This window comes from Falco biarmicus, chromosome 3, assembly GCF_023638135.1.
Source record: "Falco biarmicus isolate bFalBia1 chromosome 3, bFalBia1.pri, whole genome shotgun sequence".
NCBI classification, from domain to species: Eukaryota; Metazoa; Chordata; class Aves; order Falconiformes; family Falconidae; genus Falco; species Falco biarmicus.
Genome location: NC_079290.1, coordinates 93480624 through 93498923, shown reverse-complemented (window position 1 = coordinate 93498923; position 18300 = coordinate 93480624). Strand labels below are relative to the sequence as shown.

At 39.5% G+C, this 18300-nt stretch overlaps 1 protein-coding gene across 7 annotated transcripts in view; it reads right to left on the bottom strand.

Annotated features, from left to right (window-relative positions):
• FARS2 (phenylalanyl-tRNA synthetase 2, mitochondrial) overlaps positions 1 to 18300 on the bottom strand; it is a 249532-nt gene that overhangs the window by 191450 nt on the left and 39782 nt on the right. For 6 of the 7 annotated variants that reach the window (XM_056333249.1, XM_056333242.1, XM_056333248.1 and 3 more), the window contains one exon: positions 1495 to 2130. In XM_056333249.1, the coding sequence (XP_056189224.1) occupies positions 1495 to 2112 (618 nt within the window). In that variant the 5' untranslated portion in view covers positions 2113 to 2130. Of the gene's footprint in view, positions 1 to 1494; positions 2131 to 5785; positions 6514 to 18300 lie in introns of all 7 variants that reach the window. The other variant, XM_056333246.1, reaches the window with a different exon arrangement.

The following is an 18300-nucleotide window of genomic DNA, read 5'->3' as shown; positions in this document are numbered from 1 at the left end:
ACTCTATTCTCAGCTATTAAAATCCTATTATTACTATTATTTCTATTATTAAATTTGTAGAGAAGAAAGAAATAGCCTGTCATTAGGACAAAAATTTCTTAAGAGGCATATCATTAACAGTAATTTCAATCATTAAATCAATCACACATAAGTTTGCAGAAATTCCATCCTGCAAGAGATCCTTTCCATCTGAATGCCTGAGCAAGTAAAAAAACCCCAATGTTCCTGAACATAAACCAATAAGAAATGGCATTTTCTTAACGTAGCATTGTACATTTTTCTCTTGCATATACCCTGACTGTATTCATAAACTGGCCCATGGGAAAAGAACAGCAAACAAACAAGACCAGATAAACCTGCAAGGTTTCTGTTTCTTGTTTACCACAGCAGTGCTGGAAGCTGTGCTGGACACCACCGGCTCGCAGGACATCTGCAGCAGCAGGTATGTTTTCAAAGTGGAAGAAGCAGTGGCCACATGGGGTGGGAAACACCCGTGCAGGCAGCACAAACCCCTTCCACCAGCAAGAAAAGCAGTGCTCTACGATTACCCTCGTTTTCCCTCTGGCATCCAAACCCATCAGGCTTCCCTGCCAAGCTCCTGTCACCCTTTGGCAACCACATTAAGAATGTCTACATCTCAGTATTATTAAATAAGCTAGTTTTAGTTATAGAAATATGAATATGGCAGTATTGCTACAAGCATACACAAATTATACAAATCAATTACTATTTGGAAAACAAACTGGCTTGTATCTACTGCTGATCAATGATACAGCAGAATACTTAATGACACCCAAGCATTTGCAGAATATGCAAGCTGTGCCAACAAAATACATAAACTCAAGAGTCTTGGACATCTACCTAGAGCTCTTTAGCTGATGCCTCTGGACTCTGTTAAGAGTTTACTGTGTATGTATCACACACACGTAACTCTCAGCTCCAACAGATGAATTCTTCAATGCAGCTTTAGGATGAGATGAAGAACAGAACAATTCATTTAAAAAGACATTCATTTACAGCAGCTTGGAGCTATTGAAAGAAAAAAGACGACATAATAAAAACAGCACTCTGGATGTAGCTGCAACAACTCACATCCACGAGTCCTTCAAGTATTAACACGACGAAGTTTTTGGTAAAGTGACCTCACTGGAAGAGACTTGTGATAGAACTGGAACTGAATCATGCAGATCATTACCTGAACAAGCTGTTTCTTTTCAGATAAAGTTTTATATTGCTAGCTTCCAAGAACATAGTTTTTCCATTTTTTCCATGTTTTTCTGGGGAAGTTTATACTTGTTTTCAAATTCAAAGTTTTCCACCTATACCCTTTCCAAATTAGAAGTATTACTACATGACCAATCACTTGATCATCATCAATATACAACATAACACGTGTTGCTGAAACATGTTTATGTGCGTGCACTTTGCTTACAGCAAATACAAGATCATGCAACTTAACCAAAATCTCTTTCATCCCAACCGGAGAATTCCTACCTCATGACAGGAGAAGAGCCGAACTCCCTCCAGCTGATGGAAGACGGGGTAGTGGGTGTTATCAATTGTATCACGGCGGTAGACATCTCCCACTGCCAGAAAGGCATCTAGGCCAGAGTGTATCAAGTCCCACTGATGAGCTGATGTATGTGCTCTTAACATGTGAGCACGATTCAAGTAATAGTTATCCTCTTTCCTTCTGCTGGCATGGTTTTGTGGGATAAGCAAACTATCAAAATTCTGCTGTACTGTAACCACTGGAGAAAGACCGTCATAGACAGAAAAAAGCGGAGTCCCACGGCGTCCTGTGTATTGTTTGTAAAAGTGGTCCTTCACCTGCTCCTTGATTAGCCACAAGGGGTGATGCCTTTTGTTGTGCAAGTTCTTGCCCACCTTGGAAAGAATCTTCTCTGTGACATTGCTGTAGTCATCCTGAGGATAAGCTTTACCCAGCAGTTCCACAGTAGTTGAGCAGGGTGTGCTGGCAGAAAAATTTGAAGGTACAGACTTGGATGAAGAATGCCTTGAACGGGTGGGAATTGCTCTCAACTTCACTTTTGGTGATAATGCTGTTTTGGAATACTTAGCTACTCTCACGAATTTCCAGAGCGTTGCCATTGCAAACTCTTTTATAATCTAGGGAAGAAAAAAAGAAAAGATAAAAAAAAACACCACCTGGGTTACAAACTGCAGTTTTGCTGCAGGAATTGCTAGTATCTCATGTATAAGTGAAATCCAACTGTCTGATTGATTAATATAAAAATGATCCCATTATAAACCACTATTTTGACTTCAGAAAAGGGAAAAATACCCTTGTGATCAAATTTCAACTAAGACATCTTATTCAATTATCAGTCTTCTGCATCACTGCAGCAGTATCAATGACTGTAGACCTAGCCTTAACCCCATTCCAGATACTGCTACTCTTTACAGATTAATAAACATCAGGCCTTCTTTGAAACAGTATTTTTCATCTGGTTAAAATACGAGGCAATAACCAAATACTAGTTACGAGAAACCCAGAAATTTTACAACGCCCTTCAGCAGTCAGGGACTTGCTCATACTAAACCCCGCAAGCATCCACTTAGTGCCGTATCACCTCCCCCCATTAGCAGAAGCTATGGAAGACGTTCCACACCAGCCAGATGCAGCCGGCACACACTATGCAATCGTTGCTAATTCCTACTTAATGCCAAACAAAACCAGTTTAACTTTTCAAACCACTGAACCACTGTCACAAAAACAGATGGCCAGACCACGAGGCATACATTTATACATAAACAGCATATTAAGTTCACATATGAGTATTGCACAAGATTCACAGTAAAGGCTCCATATAGTCAGAAGCAATGTTAGCATTTTGGGGGGAGCACAACAAAACCCCTTTTCCATATGTTCCCAGAAAGGCTATTTTCATGGCTTACACTGCTGTTCCGGGGCAGGGAGGCTTGCCAAAGACTGGGAAGGGGAATGAAATGATGAGATTCTGCAAGACATCTGAACTGAACATCTCGTTTCCTATCGAAGGGCCACCTTTACACATCCACCCTGTTTACAAAGAGGCTTTGTGGTTCACCTGTACACGGCTGCTTTACTCCGTAGTGTTCAGAGATGATTCCAAAAACAAATGAGTTTTGAGGATCACGAGCCCTCCAGTCACAGCAAATGCATAAGCCCATTCCAAGATGCAAAATCATTAAAAAATAGCTGGCCTTCACAAATAATGGCACAGGTTACAACTTGCTTATTATGGGATAGGAAAGCAGAGGCATTAGAAGTTGACTGGGGAAAGGCATCTGCTCCAAACAACAAACTGGTTTGTGTTCCTCTATGAACCAAGAAATCCAGGGCTGCAGGTTTCCTGGGCAAAAGCATTTCTTGTGAAAGTTTTCTTGACAAATGGGGGAAGAAAGAACATCAGCAACAGACCACAGTCTTCAAGGGATAGCTTTGCACCTTTATGCCGAGGATTAGCCTGCCCTAGCAGCCACAGACCGACAGTGGGGCAAGCCACGGACGTTATGATGGAAGGAAGCTGCGTCAGGGGAAGTTCACATTGGACATGAGGGAAAGGTTCTTCGCTGAGAAGGTGGCTGGTCACTGGAACAGGCTCCCCAGGGAAGGGGTCATGGCACCAAGCCGAGTTCAGGGAGCATCTGGACAATGCTTTTAGTCACATGGTTTAGCTTTAGGTACTCCTGCAATTGATGACCCTTATGGGGCCCATCCAACTTGAGATAGCCATATACTATAATCATAGAATCATACACTAACTTTCCACAGGAACATAAGAAAAAAAGATTTCAAAAAAGAAAAAACAAGCTATGATAATTTTTCATACTCTTAAGCTCCAAAAATACATATATGCAAAGAGAATAGACAGATTCCAGAATACAGAGTCGCCAAGAAACATATCTGTAAAAGATAATGGGTATGTTCATACTTGGCTTCCTTTCTTCTGGCTTGGACCTATAGAGAACATCCAGGCATATTTCCTGAAGTAATTTTATCTCAATAAATCAAAATAAAGGCAAATTGCGCAGTCAGAAATTAAATTTGGCAGGGCAGCGTAAAATTACTAAATATTTGGTTTAATCCTTTTTTTGGCTGAATACTTTAAGAAAAAAGAGCAGCTATAACTTTTATTAAGTTCTGAAACTTAGTAAGCCCTTTTTGAGAGAGAGAGAGAGAGAGATTGCAAAAGCATTTCACCAAATCAGTTCTTGGCCAATATTGATAAGGCTCTTTCATAAATGAATTCACACACACACCAGAAACCCCCTGACACAGACTAAACGAGGAACAGCCTTACATTTTGAGAAGGGGCTCCATTTTCCCCAAACATACGTTCGTCTTCATGAAAAGTGAGTCCTCGTTTTCAAACAGCTGCTTGAAATACCCAGTTCTAGTCAGATAATGAATTCAGCTTCCCTTAAGTAAATATCACCATCTGCCCATACATTTATTTTTTTAAAAAAAATTATTTAAAACTTATACATAACTGTAATGTATGAAAAACTCTCATGATTATGTTGTGAGTCTCGTGATGTTTGCTGCTTTCCTAAATACCATTCCTCTAAGAATCAGACAACCATATCAGAAGTTTAACTTTCACATTAACAGTTCTTCTCATTATTATAATTTTATGGACAAAGAAATTAGAATGTGAACCATAAGGGGGGTGCGAGGGGGGGGGACTTTTGTATGTTTTCCGTATTTGTAATGAACACCACTGCTATCAGTTTCTGGTAGTTCAGAAACGCTGATTTTTCTGAGCACGTGATATATGCTCTTTATAAACTTGTACAGGAGAAAAACCTACAGATGAACTTGTATCACTTTTCATCCTAACATTATGTTTGTGCCTTAAATAGTTAAATTGCATTACTATCTGCACTGCTCTTCTAAAGCAAAATCTACTATGAGCAGTAAGGAAAAAAAGTTAGTTATTATTATCCAATGTCCAAGTACTGCAAACAAGCAGTAAAGGAGCCACTGACATGGCATCACACAAGAGCGCCAGAAACTCTGAAGTACTTCACCAATCCACTTCTGCTCCCCTCTCCTACTACAGACTCATGTACGCTGCTTCCAGGATCATTACAGAAAAATGCTATTGGACTTAGTTCAGTTCAACTGGTGATAAATGACATTTGGGGAGAGAAGCCATAGAGAAGGGAGGAAAAAGCCATGTTTGCTCTTTATACCATATAGGAAACCTTCAGATCAAAGAAATGTTTACCAGGGTGGAGAGAGATCTCTTTATCTTTCTCCTAGCAATAAATTACTGATGTTAGGGTCATACTAATTACTTATATTCACTTGTAATGAATAGACAGTTATTACTAGTAGACATCTATCTAAGGGTCTGAAAAAGCACAGGTTAAATTTATCATTTTCTTCCTTCATTTCCACCATGCTCATTATTTGGCAGTAAAACAAAACTGATTTCTGTGCACAATGACAAAACCTGAATCCCACAGCGAAGACTGCCAGCCAGCTAACCACTGCAGCAAGCCAAGCAGCAGCTGTAGGTCCTGTAGCTGAATACAAATACATAAATGGGAAATAAACATCGAACAACCACCACTACTGGCATCTACAAACCAAAGATGGCAAAGTGCTCCACCAGCACTACCAGTGGGTCAGATGCCCGGGGCTTGACAGTGGCTCTGACTCACAGCTGGGGGCCCAGGCAGGGTTTTGGAAGCAGCTGCCCTGCCAGCAGCTCCCAGCGGGGCTTCTCAAAGCACTGCAAGCACCAGGCCCATCTCCTATCACACTCATTACCTTGATGCTGCCACATTCCTGGGTACCTCAGCAGCTCCTCTGAAGCTCCACAGGCCTGTCCCTGCACCGCAGTCCCCATACTGAGATGTCTAATGCAGCTGCAGGAACTCGGATCTTTGAGAGCAGTGTTGTACATTACGTTTTGGCAATACACTTGCAACTGTGCCTGCAACGTGGGTGTGAGCTTTTGAGCAGCTTCAAGGTAGACCACAGAGGGCAGGAGGTGGCAGCCACGCCACGCAGGGATGAAGGCATCGGCACAACCCTGTCCGTGCTGTGGATAGATGAGGCAGATGTGAACGCACTGGCCAACATCAGTCCTCTACCACAGACCCCACGTCATTTCTACAGCAGTCTCGGTCCATGGGCAAGGCTGCTTTATCCCCTGCAGAAACAAACCATCCCCCATGCAGCAGCACAGCAGACATTACACATGCAGCAGGCACACCACAGTCAGGAGCTTAACAACACGGAAACAGCAGGCGGAATACCAACAAATACCATGGGTTTGGAGCACATGCAGAAGGCAGTTTGATGCGGTAAGGGATCATACTGCTGTACTGTTAAGGCACGTCCTTTCATGTCTAAATCCAGGTTTCCATGTCACAGTGCAGCCAGGATTAAGACAGCATTGTCACAGCTGCAGTGGTGTTTGTCACAATTCCCCTCTACTCCACTGAGGTTTAGCAAAGAATTGTAGACTCAGTGAAATTCCTCTTTACACCTGCCTTGAAAAAGGAGGAGAAAAGAGGGTTAGTTTAGCAGCGTTAGTTGCACCAGCGTTGTTTTATTCACCCATCTCTCCTAGAAAAATGGAAGCGAGAGAAACGCTCTTGTTTGAACAAACTACAGCCCTCAGTGAACCAAATGGGCATTCTTTCAGGGCCATTTGCTCGGTATTCCTGTCTGAGAACCACGGGCATCCTCACTTTCACTGACCGCTTTTCTGTATGCTCCGTGCTTTTTAATGTTTATGGCTGCAGAAACACAGATGGGCTACTGCACACATAAACCGAAGTACATGATGGGTTTGAAACCAAAATTCTACAAAGATGAGAGTCTGTCTACTATCCAAGAATAGCTAATTAATGCAAGACTCTGAAGTGCCATGGAAAATGTTAGAAAAGTTGGGCTGCCACCATTTTGTGATGTGACAGCTTTTATCTACCGTATGTGTGGGGAGGGGAGTTCAACCAACATAGCATATGTTAAAACAAAAATTATAAACATATGCTAGGCTGCTAAAATTGGACATTTACCAGTCTGCTTGGCAATTTAGCTAAGCATTGAATTTTAGTTTTGAAAACTATGTAGGCATACAGCAGCAAATATCATTGTATTGCCATGACCGTCTCTATTGCCTAGGATATAACAGAAATTACTTTACATGCAATACTAATAATGAGCTCAGTTTTTTTCCAAGCTCATTTTAAAATGCAGATATATTGTTGCACACCAGAACAGACCTACGCTCTTATTAAGCCCAGAACAGACCTATGCTCTTATTAAACATGCTGAATTTATGTTATACACACATACCTCTGAAATAGCCTTACAGATAACAGAATGGATCCATTTTAGAACCTGACCTTCCAAGAGCAGAACATTTTGAGATGTCCCTGATGATGGCTAAACACGCAATGGAACAAAATATTGCATGCATCACAAAGCACCAGGCAACGTAACATAGCTGTCAAGTATTTGGCTCTTAATTTTTTCATGTACTTGGAGTTCATCTACTTAATAATCCATCAGCAAGTTCTGAGAAACATACAGAACAAGTTCTTTTTTTGTTATTTCTCTTAACTGAAGCAAAAGTGTGTCATAAGCCAGCTTGCTGTCTGCTCTCTAATAGTGATACGTTAATCATGATGCCACCTTCAGCAACACTTTGAGGCTTGCAATACTGAGAGAGAAAATTAAAAAACCTTTTCTGGGATAAGGCATGACCGTGTTTTCTCTCAGTGTTACACGTAAGACCTTCTTAAATATGGAACAAAAGGTATCAACAACCATGCCTTTTTCACTGATCCAGAAGCTGCCTATTGTCTGAACAAAGGCCGGTATTTCAGGCCCTGTCTTACATACATAAGCACCTAAAACAAGCACAGAAAAACATGGTCCATACTTGGAGGCACACCTTCAACCATGCGCACCATTCTTTAGGGCTGCAGAATGGGCTAAGAAGGTCACAGTGGACAGCAAGTCTTCGGAGAGGGGAACGCACTTTTGCAGGGACCTCTGGCAAGCACCAGTTTTAAAATGTTTTGAAACATCACTTAAGTACACTTGCCATTCAGATTAGATACTGCACATGATGACAGCTGTCATATTCACATCGCACTGCAACAAGCCTGAGCTCCCCACGCGGTCCCTCAAAGGCTGCTACAGGCACTAGTCTCCCCGATACACAGCGTCACTTCCAAGATTGTTCAGGTTTATCCTTAAGTTTTGCACTTATTAAAAGGCTACTACTTCTCAAGATATATATGATTCAAGACAGGTAAAATGTGTTTTGATATCCAAAATACTTACAAGCTCTGTAGCTGTGCTGCCTAGGTGGTATAAGACTATTTCAAAGATTGACATAATCAAGTTTCAAGATATCCTGTAGCAAATTTGGTTTAAGCGGTTCAGTATCCACACACTGGAATTTGTGATCAGCAACTTAATCAGGTACATCAAATTACTGAATTAAAAAAAAATTATATACTCTCTGAATAAAGAAAAAACTATATAACGTAATTGACATTAGAAATCAAAGACCAAGGGCAAACACATTCAGGCTTCTGCTCCTAGAAGATAGAAAGACATCAAACTCTACAACAGGCGAAATTCAGAAGTTTAAGGTGAGCAGTCCAATCATACTATTTTTGGTTCAACAGAAAAAGACAGATTAATAAAAACAAAATAAACAAATACAGAGGAAAGAAACTAGCAGTGTAAAAAAATAATAATAATAAAAAAGTAGATTAAATTAGGGAAAATAACCCCTGCTCAGAAACAGTATCTAATTGTCTTTCTTTTATACCTCAGTTATTCCCTGATTTTCTTTTTCACAAACTAAAACACAGCTTGTTTTTTACTGAAGAAATGTCAATTAAGCCCTTTAGTGGAAACTTTCCATACTGTGTGATGACCAAGGCACACAAAACTACCAAAAATTAAGCAGCTGTGACCTGACCCCCTACTGCCATACCCGTGCTCTTCTCTCCCTCCACAATGAGACGGAACAGCTAATAGTCAATAACATATTTTAAGGGAAAATCCTGATTACACAAACGTATTTTGAATGCATTACATTACAAATTACTGGCAACAAAAAGGCAATGCAGAAATCATTCTTGAATATGCTCAAATGTGCCTCCTGCTTTTAAACACATCCATTTTTCAAAGGATACAATCTGAAAAAAACACTATTTTTGTCAGCTGAGGGCGTATTATTTTTCCAATACCTTGAAAATGTTGTCAACTAGCTTTCTTCGTTAGAAGACATATTGTAAATATGACATATATAAAAATATGAATATGTCAGATGGAAAGGACAGAGACTTTTAAATACCTATAAAGCCCTCACTGCAGTCAAGATTACCACTACCTCTTCTGCCTTCCTTTCTCCACCAATATCTGCAACTCTACTATCTGTGTTTTTCTACTGAGGTATATGCCATCAAGAATTTTACTCCTGTGGAGTTTTATCTGAGTGAAAATTAATTTGTTTAGAAATTAAGATATTAGCAGGATTAATGTGAAGTGATATACTTTCTTAGTTTGATTAACCACACCATTTGGACATAATAAAACCATAGAGACCTCATCCTGCCTTAACAGGGAGAGGGAGTGATAATTTTTTTGCAGCCAGTCAGGAAATGCCAAGAACGAGACAACGTGCAGACTGGGTAACAGTGCAAAGGACACAGAGGAAGCATAAGTAATTAATTTCAAGTATTAATAATTTCCCTGACAGTAATCCAAAACACTACACCATCAAACGACGACTCCACATCGTGGGGGGAGATAAACGTGGTACTGCACTCCTGGAACAGCAGAACCTCCTGAACTTCAGCACTGCTGCTCACCTGAAGACAGCCACCGCTAAGTGTGTCACCACATGTCAGTAGTCTCCGTGGGATGATGACATGCTCTGCAATACGCTGCAGAAAACCATAATGCAAAATTTATTCCATTTATTTTTACAATTTCAGGCAGAGTAGCTCAACCGCAGCCACCAGAAGAGCTGGATCCTGCTGGTGGAGCCAACTGGGAAGCTGCAATCTCCCTTCTGGAGAAGGGCTGCACCTCCCTGGCAATGACCACAGCAGCCCAGCCCCCTGGAGATGCCTGTGGTAGGCAAAGATGACATCCTACAACTCAGAAGGCATCATCCACTGATCAAATAATGATTGCCTGCCTCATCCAGGGAAAAGGCAGAAAGAAACACAGCACCATATACACCAGATTCCATCACATGCTGCCTCATGGAGTAGGATCTGGGGAGACCTTGTAACAGCCTTACAGTACCTAAAAGGGGGCTAACAGGAAAGCTGGAGAGGGACTTCTTACAAGGACATGGAACAGTAGGATGAGAGCTAATGATTTTAAACTGAAAGAGGGTAGATTTCGATTTGATATCAGAAAGAAATTCTTTGCTGTGCTGAGGCACTGGAACAGGTTGCCCGGAGAAGCTGTGGGTGCCCCATCCCTGGAAGTGCTCAAGGCCAGGCTGGATGGGGCTTTGAGCAACCTGGTCCAGTGGAAGGCGTCCCTGCCCATGGCAGGGGGTTTAGAATTGGATGATCTTTAAGGTCCCTTCCAACACAAACAATTCTATGAAAATATTCAACATGCCCAAATACCCAAGTTTCAGACACCTCACATAGCACAGTGAAAAATTAGAACTTGAGAAACAAACCCGGCCCACCCAATACTAAGAAAACCAAATGACATAGATGGGTCATGCCAGAGGAGGTGGCTAACATGAATTACTCAGTTCACCCACAAACTAGGAGAAGTCTTCAGCTTTATCTGCTATCTCCTGGTAGTACTTTAATTCCCACCATCTCCTTCGATTCTTAAAGAGAACTGGAGAAACCTGTGACTCACCATAGATCTCCAGCTGACCTTCTTAGTAATACCACAGACATCATGCTTGTAGTTTAGAAAAATAATCTGAATATTAATATGAAGTGATAAATATAATTAAAATTTTAAACCAGTGAGTTATTTCATGGTTTTAACACGTATGTTACCGACATTTAAATCAAACTAGCTTTTCTTATCAAGTTTCAACCCTCAGTAGTAGTGGTGCTGTAATTTTTGTTTCACATCAATTTCCTTCACACCAAGCTCTTAAAGAGATCAGTTTCACATATTTGCTATCATTCTGAGCCAAAATATCACCAGAGATCCACATCTCAGACCTTGCTGCGATGTGAACTTCATCTCAACTCAAACTCTAACTCAGCTGGAGTATCACACCTTGGTCTGCATCTATTATAGAAACAACAAAAATCTGTGAACAGACAGAGCCTTTACCAGGACTACGTATTTTTCAACAGCCAATCAAAAGAAGACAGACAAATTTCTCTACGGATTTCACTTCGGAATCAGTAAGTCTCATGGACTTCAGTATGGATAAAGAATAGAAAACGTAGATGTTCGCAGTGGAGACTCCACTGCAGTCCAACACCTCCCAGTTAGAAAATGCAGGATCAAGCATGCACAAAGAAGCGATCTCTGGTTTGAACTACACCATGTTCATTTATCTGTCACCGGCTCTGACAAAGCATTTAAGGAAAAGATTAGAAGACTCCTAAGGAAGGAACTACATTTCCCTGCCTGAGGCATACCACTTCTCTGAGGTTGGTAGGAATGGGGCTGAAATACTAATGAGTAAGCCATTTGTCAAGAAAATTATGCAGGGAACCTTGGCAGCTACACAAAGAGGCTAGCAGTAAGATACCAAGCTTGGGCAGTACAAACCAAGCAGTTAAAACAGAAAGGGGAAGAAAAAAATGATTAAAAAATCACTTTGATTTGCTTGTCCACACTTGTAAGCTCTGGAAGTAAACAATAAATGAATAGATGAGAATACTGAAAGATAAAAATTCCTCAGACTCAGAATTAGTAATAACAGCTACTAACTTTGAAAAGGAACTATGAGCTGCTCCAAGATCTAGAATGCAAGTTTTCAAATCTTGATTCCTCCAAGAAATTATTTCTAGCGATATTCTTTGCAAATAAACAAGATTACTATGTAGCATGTGAGCTAAAAGGTGCTGTCATGACGGAAGCCCTTTAATTATTGAAAACTCACAAGCAAATGCCAAAAAATAAATAAAAATGAAAAATAAAAAAACTGCAAGGGGCAGATACACAAAAATGAAAAAATACACTCTTGAGGTTTCCTCACAAATCATAATGAAGAAAAAGATAAAATTGTAACCACGGTGTCAAATCAGATTTTAAAATCCATACGCCCTAAAAAGACCCAAGAACTGAGTAAGTTCCAGGAGTTTCCAACTAGTATTTATCCATAAAAGGAACCTGCAAAAGAAAAAGATTAATAAAAGATTCAACCAGACTCCATATTCGTACCATTTATTCCCATGGTTTATATTTATTCATAATTTTTAATATAATTTTAATATAAGTATGCTTTTAGGGCCAGGTATACTATAATTTTATGTAGTACTCTTTATATAATAAATTTGAAGGCTTAGTTTTTAAAGGGGCATTGCTAATTTTTGGTGTAAGCAAGTTTGAAAACCATGCAAAGCTTCATCATGTATTAAAAAGAAATCTAAAACTTTCATTAAAAAAGGCCACCCGATTGGCAAATAAAGCAAATTACCAATGTCTGCTGATTTACCAAAACATAGCCATAGTCACCTTGCTAAATATTAAACATGTCCAACAATGTGATCCATGAATTTGCTCACCGTTGACACCCATTGGACACACTGACACATATACAGAAGAACAGTGTTGTTCTGCAGCATTTAGACTTTCATTAAGCAGGACTCTGCTCCCAGATAACGTATCTCTACACAGGATCTCAGAGTGCTTTTCAGCCATTAACCGATTAAGCTCTACAATACCCCCATGGGAAAAGCATTGCATTATTTATACCCATTAAGTACAGCAGCTCCCAATTCAAAAGTGCTGTACTTCAACATCTTGGCTTTCACTTATTTTTTCTTTCCAAACTGTTTTGATTATGTTGCCGTTTTTATCCATGTTCAGAGTTTTTTTGTTGTTTGCAATGTCATTTTATGAAGAATTTAACAAGTACAACAGCTCCTGTGAATAGAAGCAAAACATTTCGAAAGCAGCTTGCCAAAAATCGCCTATCAGGAATCATGCTGAACAGTTCAGCAATTCCCAGCTATTACCACTGAAAGAACCCTCTCCCTCAACGTGCAGATTTTTAAGGCTCAAACCTATGTCCCTTAAGCAAGAAGTACAGATTCATTGCTCTGTTTGTACCGTGTCTCAAACTCCATAGGCCTTAACTTTATTGTAATTATAATTACGTACCTAGTATGATCAGGAGAGATCATCTAGAGGCAGAAGACATTTATGGGAGATGAGAAGGTAAATAAATGAAGCACTGCTGAAGCAATCAGAAAGAAGTGCAATGGCAATAGTGACAGACACCACATTAGTGCTAAATAATTCTAAATTATAATGTTTACCATGACCAGCGGGCAGAGTAAAAGTGAATCCGCATTGCAATTTAAAAGCCTTACAGGATGATTTGAAACCAAATCCTAACTGAAAGGAGGGGCAGGAGATGCACATCTCAAAAGCGCAAGGAAGTAGGAAACAGTGACTTGCTGAGGCCAGAATCAACTACATGGGACCTGAGAAGGTCACAAAGAGTGAACTTTAAGGTAAAAAGGCACAGCCACCACCCCTCTCCTTTAAACAGATAAACCCCAATGACTGTTGCTATAGTGAGCTGCTACAAAAGGTGAGGGCAATCAGGTCTCACTCAAAGGAAAACATAACCAGCATCTACAGAACATCAGACTGGGATAGTCACAGATTGACCTGTCCTAACATTTTTTAGTACGAACCTTTTGTGTTAAATTCCTGGAGTTCCAGGTACCGCTGCCCAGAGCTATTAAATAAAAATTATTGTTTAGACTTGTTTTATTCTCCATACGTACTAGCTAATTTTCAAAGTTAACAATTTCCCAACCCACCACCCCGTAATTATTATTACCTTATTGGGTCTTAAAAAAATTAATTTCATTTTCATGCTGGTACTCTATCTATACTCAAAGAACCAAAAGAATTACAGAAAATTTGTTCAGATTGCTATTTGATAGAACAAAATCTGGCCTAGCACAGCATATCACCTCATTTTTTAGACAACATTAAAATATGAACATTTGACTTTATTTTTGAGGCTGAGTAGACAAAATCATATTCATCGTGTCTGATGAACCTAATTTATCTGCAAATCTACTGAATGACCAAATGTGAACTAGTAACTTACTCAAAAACTTGTAACCAAACCCACAAAGATTTATGTGCCTAACTGTAAACATCCAACTTCAGTAGTTATAAAAGTAATCTGCATATGGTGATCTCATCTTTGTAAAGTCCAACTAAACCTTTCCAGCTGTTTACATATTCCTAACTCCAGCCCCCTCCAGCCACACAGAGGTGGGTGCTCAGCTGGATGATGTTGTGGGATTCTGTTCTTTTCTTACCTCATACCACATGACAGCCCAAACATATCTGAGACTGTTTTGGGGTCTATTCTCAGCTAAGCCAGACTGAATATCATGCACTGCTTAACAAAAAAAAAAAAAAAAAAAAAAAAAAAAGACTACTCACATGAAGCTAAACACATTATTTCAGTGAATAACATAAGAGACTAAAATCATTCCCTAAATCATTCCCTAAACTACCTGATCTTTTAAGATTCAGCCGAAAGTATTTGGCATTTGGGTTTTTGTCGTTTGGCTCTTGTTTGGGGTGGGGGAAGGGGGTGCTGGTGTTTGTTGTTTGGGTTTTTTTTAACAACAATTATTTTCTTTCACTCCACCATAAAAAGCCGCACACCCAGTTGCTGCCTTTATTTAGACATGGTAGAACAACTGAACTTTGTTGGGAAGTATCTCCATAAAATCCATAAAGGAACTAAGCCAAGGATGAAAAGTCTCAGGATGAAGTTTTTTCAAGTCTTGAAGTTAAAAATGCTACTCTGGACCTTTACGACATTTAATTTTCTGCCATTCCAATATACACATTGGCATCTAGGCTGAAAATTCTCCTTTTCCAATTCTTCTTTCTGTCATCTGCTGGGAGGCAGAGTAGAATAATTAGATTGACTGAAGCAGTTGCTGATTGCTTTCAGTGTGTAGTTCATTCCTTGACACCACAGAGAACAGTCTTGCTAGATAAGGATCAATGGACTGGATACGAATGTTTAAATTTTCTTCAAAGCTGAAAAGCAATGCCAAGAAAAATGAACTTTTTTTTAAGGCAAGTTATTTGAGTGGGGGAAAAAAAAGGAAAAAGTTGAGTGAGTTTTCTGCATAGCAAAGTTTATGAGAGAGATGTGAAGAACAGAATTTAAGCAGAATGAAACTGAAGTCTGTCTTCTCAATTCTCATTTACTTCTTACTACAGAGCTACCGAGAAGCACAGCTCAAAGGAAAAGACAGCAATCAAGCCATGATGTTAACATTTCAACATCAGTTAAAGAAGAATTACATCCAGTGAAGGGGCCTTCAACCACAGACTATTGCAAAATTACGTATAAAATACACCATTACAATCCGTACCTCTGTTCATAATTACAGGAAAAGATCAAATACTGTGTAAAGACAGACAGAAAGAATAAAAAAAATAATAAAAAATTACAACCTCTTGCTTCCAGGCTGATGCTATTTAATTAAGGCGGAAGCAGGGGAAAGGTAGCTTCCTGCATTATCACTGCTAGCATAGGCCTGTTGCAGGCATTCAGTTGTCTTTACCACTACGTGAATTTAAAATAAAATAACTATAAATCACTCGATAAGACTTTTTCTCCTTGAAGTCTTAAAGCCAGCCTCTCCTCACAACAAAGTAGCAAACTAGGGAAAGCTCTTTTACTGTCTCTTTTATACTTTCAAATGACTTCTCTGCTCTAATGTTTATTTTGCTACCATGTGGGGTGGGTAAAGCAAAATGTTTCATCAAATGAAGATCAGCTAAATTTCAGTGGTCTTATAACCTGGCTGTAGTTTTTGTTGCACTTCTGCTAAGTTTGCTGTAAATTCTGAAATAAATGATAGAAAGGCATCTGCTGGTGTACCCAAAGATGACATATGCTCACGCTGCAGGCTGAAATTCACCACTTTGGAGAAGGGTGGCACCCGACTCATTGCCAGGTAGGCCTTATAAAGATAAAATATAAAATCATCTACAGTTCTGGTGCCTGAATCCAGCAGTAGATGTATGTCACACTGCAGGAATTTGCAACTTAAGGCCTGAACTCAAATCTGTTTATTAAGAACTTTAGAATATGGCCTTCGTATGTAGCAGGTACACTCAGAAATATTTTGTGTAAGTAACATTACATTTCTATATGAATGTCCTACATTCAACTGTTCAAATAATTACCACGTTCATCTCCATCCTAATGATATCCACATTCTACTCAGTTTAAGTTCCACATGCATCAAATTTAGTGCACAGTACCTCTATCATGCTAATTTCTATCATCTCTCTAAAAAATCAGTTTATTATTAGCAACATGTGCGCAATTAGTATAATTATCAGGAGACTTGGATTAATCTTAATCAGTGTTTGTTTCAATTCCACAGGCAAACAAGACATCACCAGTTATGAATATCAATGACTTAACATCTAGCTATAGTCATGCTGCTGCTTGGCCCTCTCTCTCCATAAAAAACAATTGACATTGAATTCTATGTACATCTCAGTATGTGACATAATGCCTTCATGACACAGGATTTAGCTCATGACATTTCCTTCTGTAGATACCAATGTTATAAGAGTGTATTATATAGCGACATGAAATGAAGAAGGTGAAATGTAATTTTTGAACACAAAAGATTATTCTTTGATACTTGAAAGGCTACTTTCAAATCCGGCTCTTTTCTAGTAACTGTAATCTGCACTATTAAAAAGCATCCAGTTATCACAGGAGTCCAACGTAAGAAAACATAGGCCTGACGATGACAGCACCTCCAACTTTTTTTTTCCCCCCCTTTTTGTGCTATGAGATCATTTCTCAACAGTAAAGTCCTACTTTGCACATAGGAATAATTAGTCCTATTTCCTATGCACCATCAAATCATTAACAATTACAACTTTTATTCTATCCCACTGAGAAACGGTGGGGAAAAGACAGCACAAGCCAGATACCAGGAGATGCCTCATTCCCTGTTGATGCTTTCTAGCTTGTATTACCAAAGAAATGGCAGGTGACTCCCTCACACGTCCTTTCTTATAAGCAGGTATTTTCTACAGGAGATTGCTAATGAATGAAGGCAACATCTCTTGATTACATGACCCACCCACCACTCCCCCCCCCCCCAAAAAAAAAAGTTAATAGCTTGGTACCAAAACCAAAAAGGTGTACTGAGTAGGTTTTTGCAAGGATCTGAACTTGGTTTAGTTTCAGGGAGCATCTTCATTAGCAACCTACATGAAGCAGAGGACATGCTTCAATCTGCTGACCATCAGGAGCTGACTCTGCAGGTATGCTGGATAACAGGGCTGGAACTCAAAATTATTCTGTCAAACTGGAAAAGTGGTCAGAAAAATAATAGAATGATTCAGCAGGGGCAAGTGGAGGTTTCCATACTTTGGAAGACAGTCAGCTGTATGCCCACCGCACAGCATGGAAGCAGCTAGACAGCAGCTTCTTCGGAAGAGAATCAGGGGTTATAACAGACCGTGAGCTGAATACAAGTTCAAAATGTCATTTTTTAATAAAAGAAACCATCATACAGGAATGTAAACACAAGTATATACTCCATAAAATAGGAAGCACTCCTCTCCTTCTGTTTAGCAGGAAGGAATAAGAGTCAATTTTTTGGCGTAACATTTATTAAAAATGCAAAGCAACTGGAAAGAGTCCAAAGATAGTAACAGGAATTACCACAAGTCTCAAAGGAGGAACTGAAAGAAAGGCTGAATATACTAGGACTATTTAGACTAGAGAGGAAAAAAATTAAAAGGCATTTTCATCATCATCAGATCTGAAAGAAAGTTGCACGCACTATGGAATAACCTTGTCTCCACTGTACCCTGGCTAGGGCAAGAAGCAATGCACCTACCAAAAACAAAGTTAGAAAAATTTATACCAGTAATTAGGAGAAGTCTTGCTACAAATAGGTTGACATATTGTAAGAGAGGGCTGTGCTGACCCCATTGTAGTTTAATAATTTCATGCAGATTTCTAAACAGCTGTGCTTAAAAAACAGGTATAAAATTCAGCCTGCTTTGGGGGCCAAAGAACAGATTAGTAAGTATCTCAAGGTCTT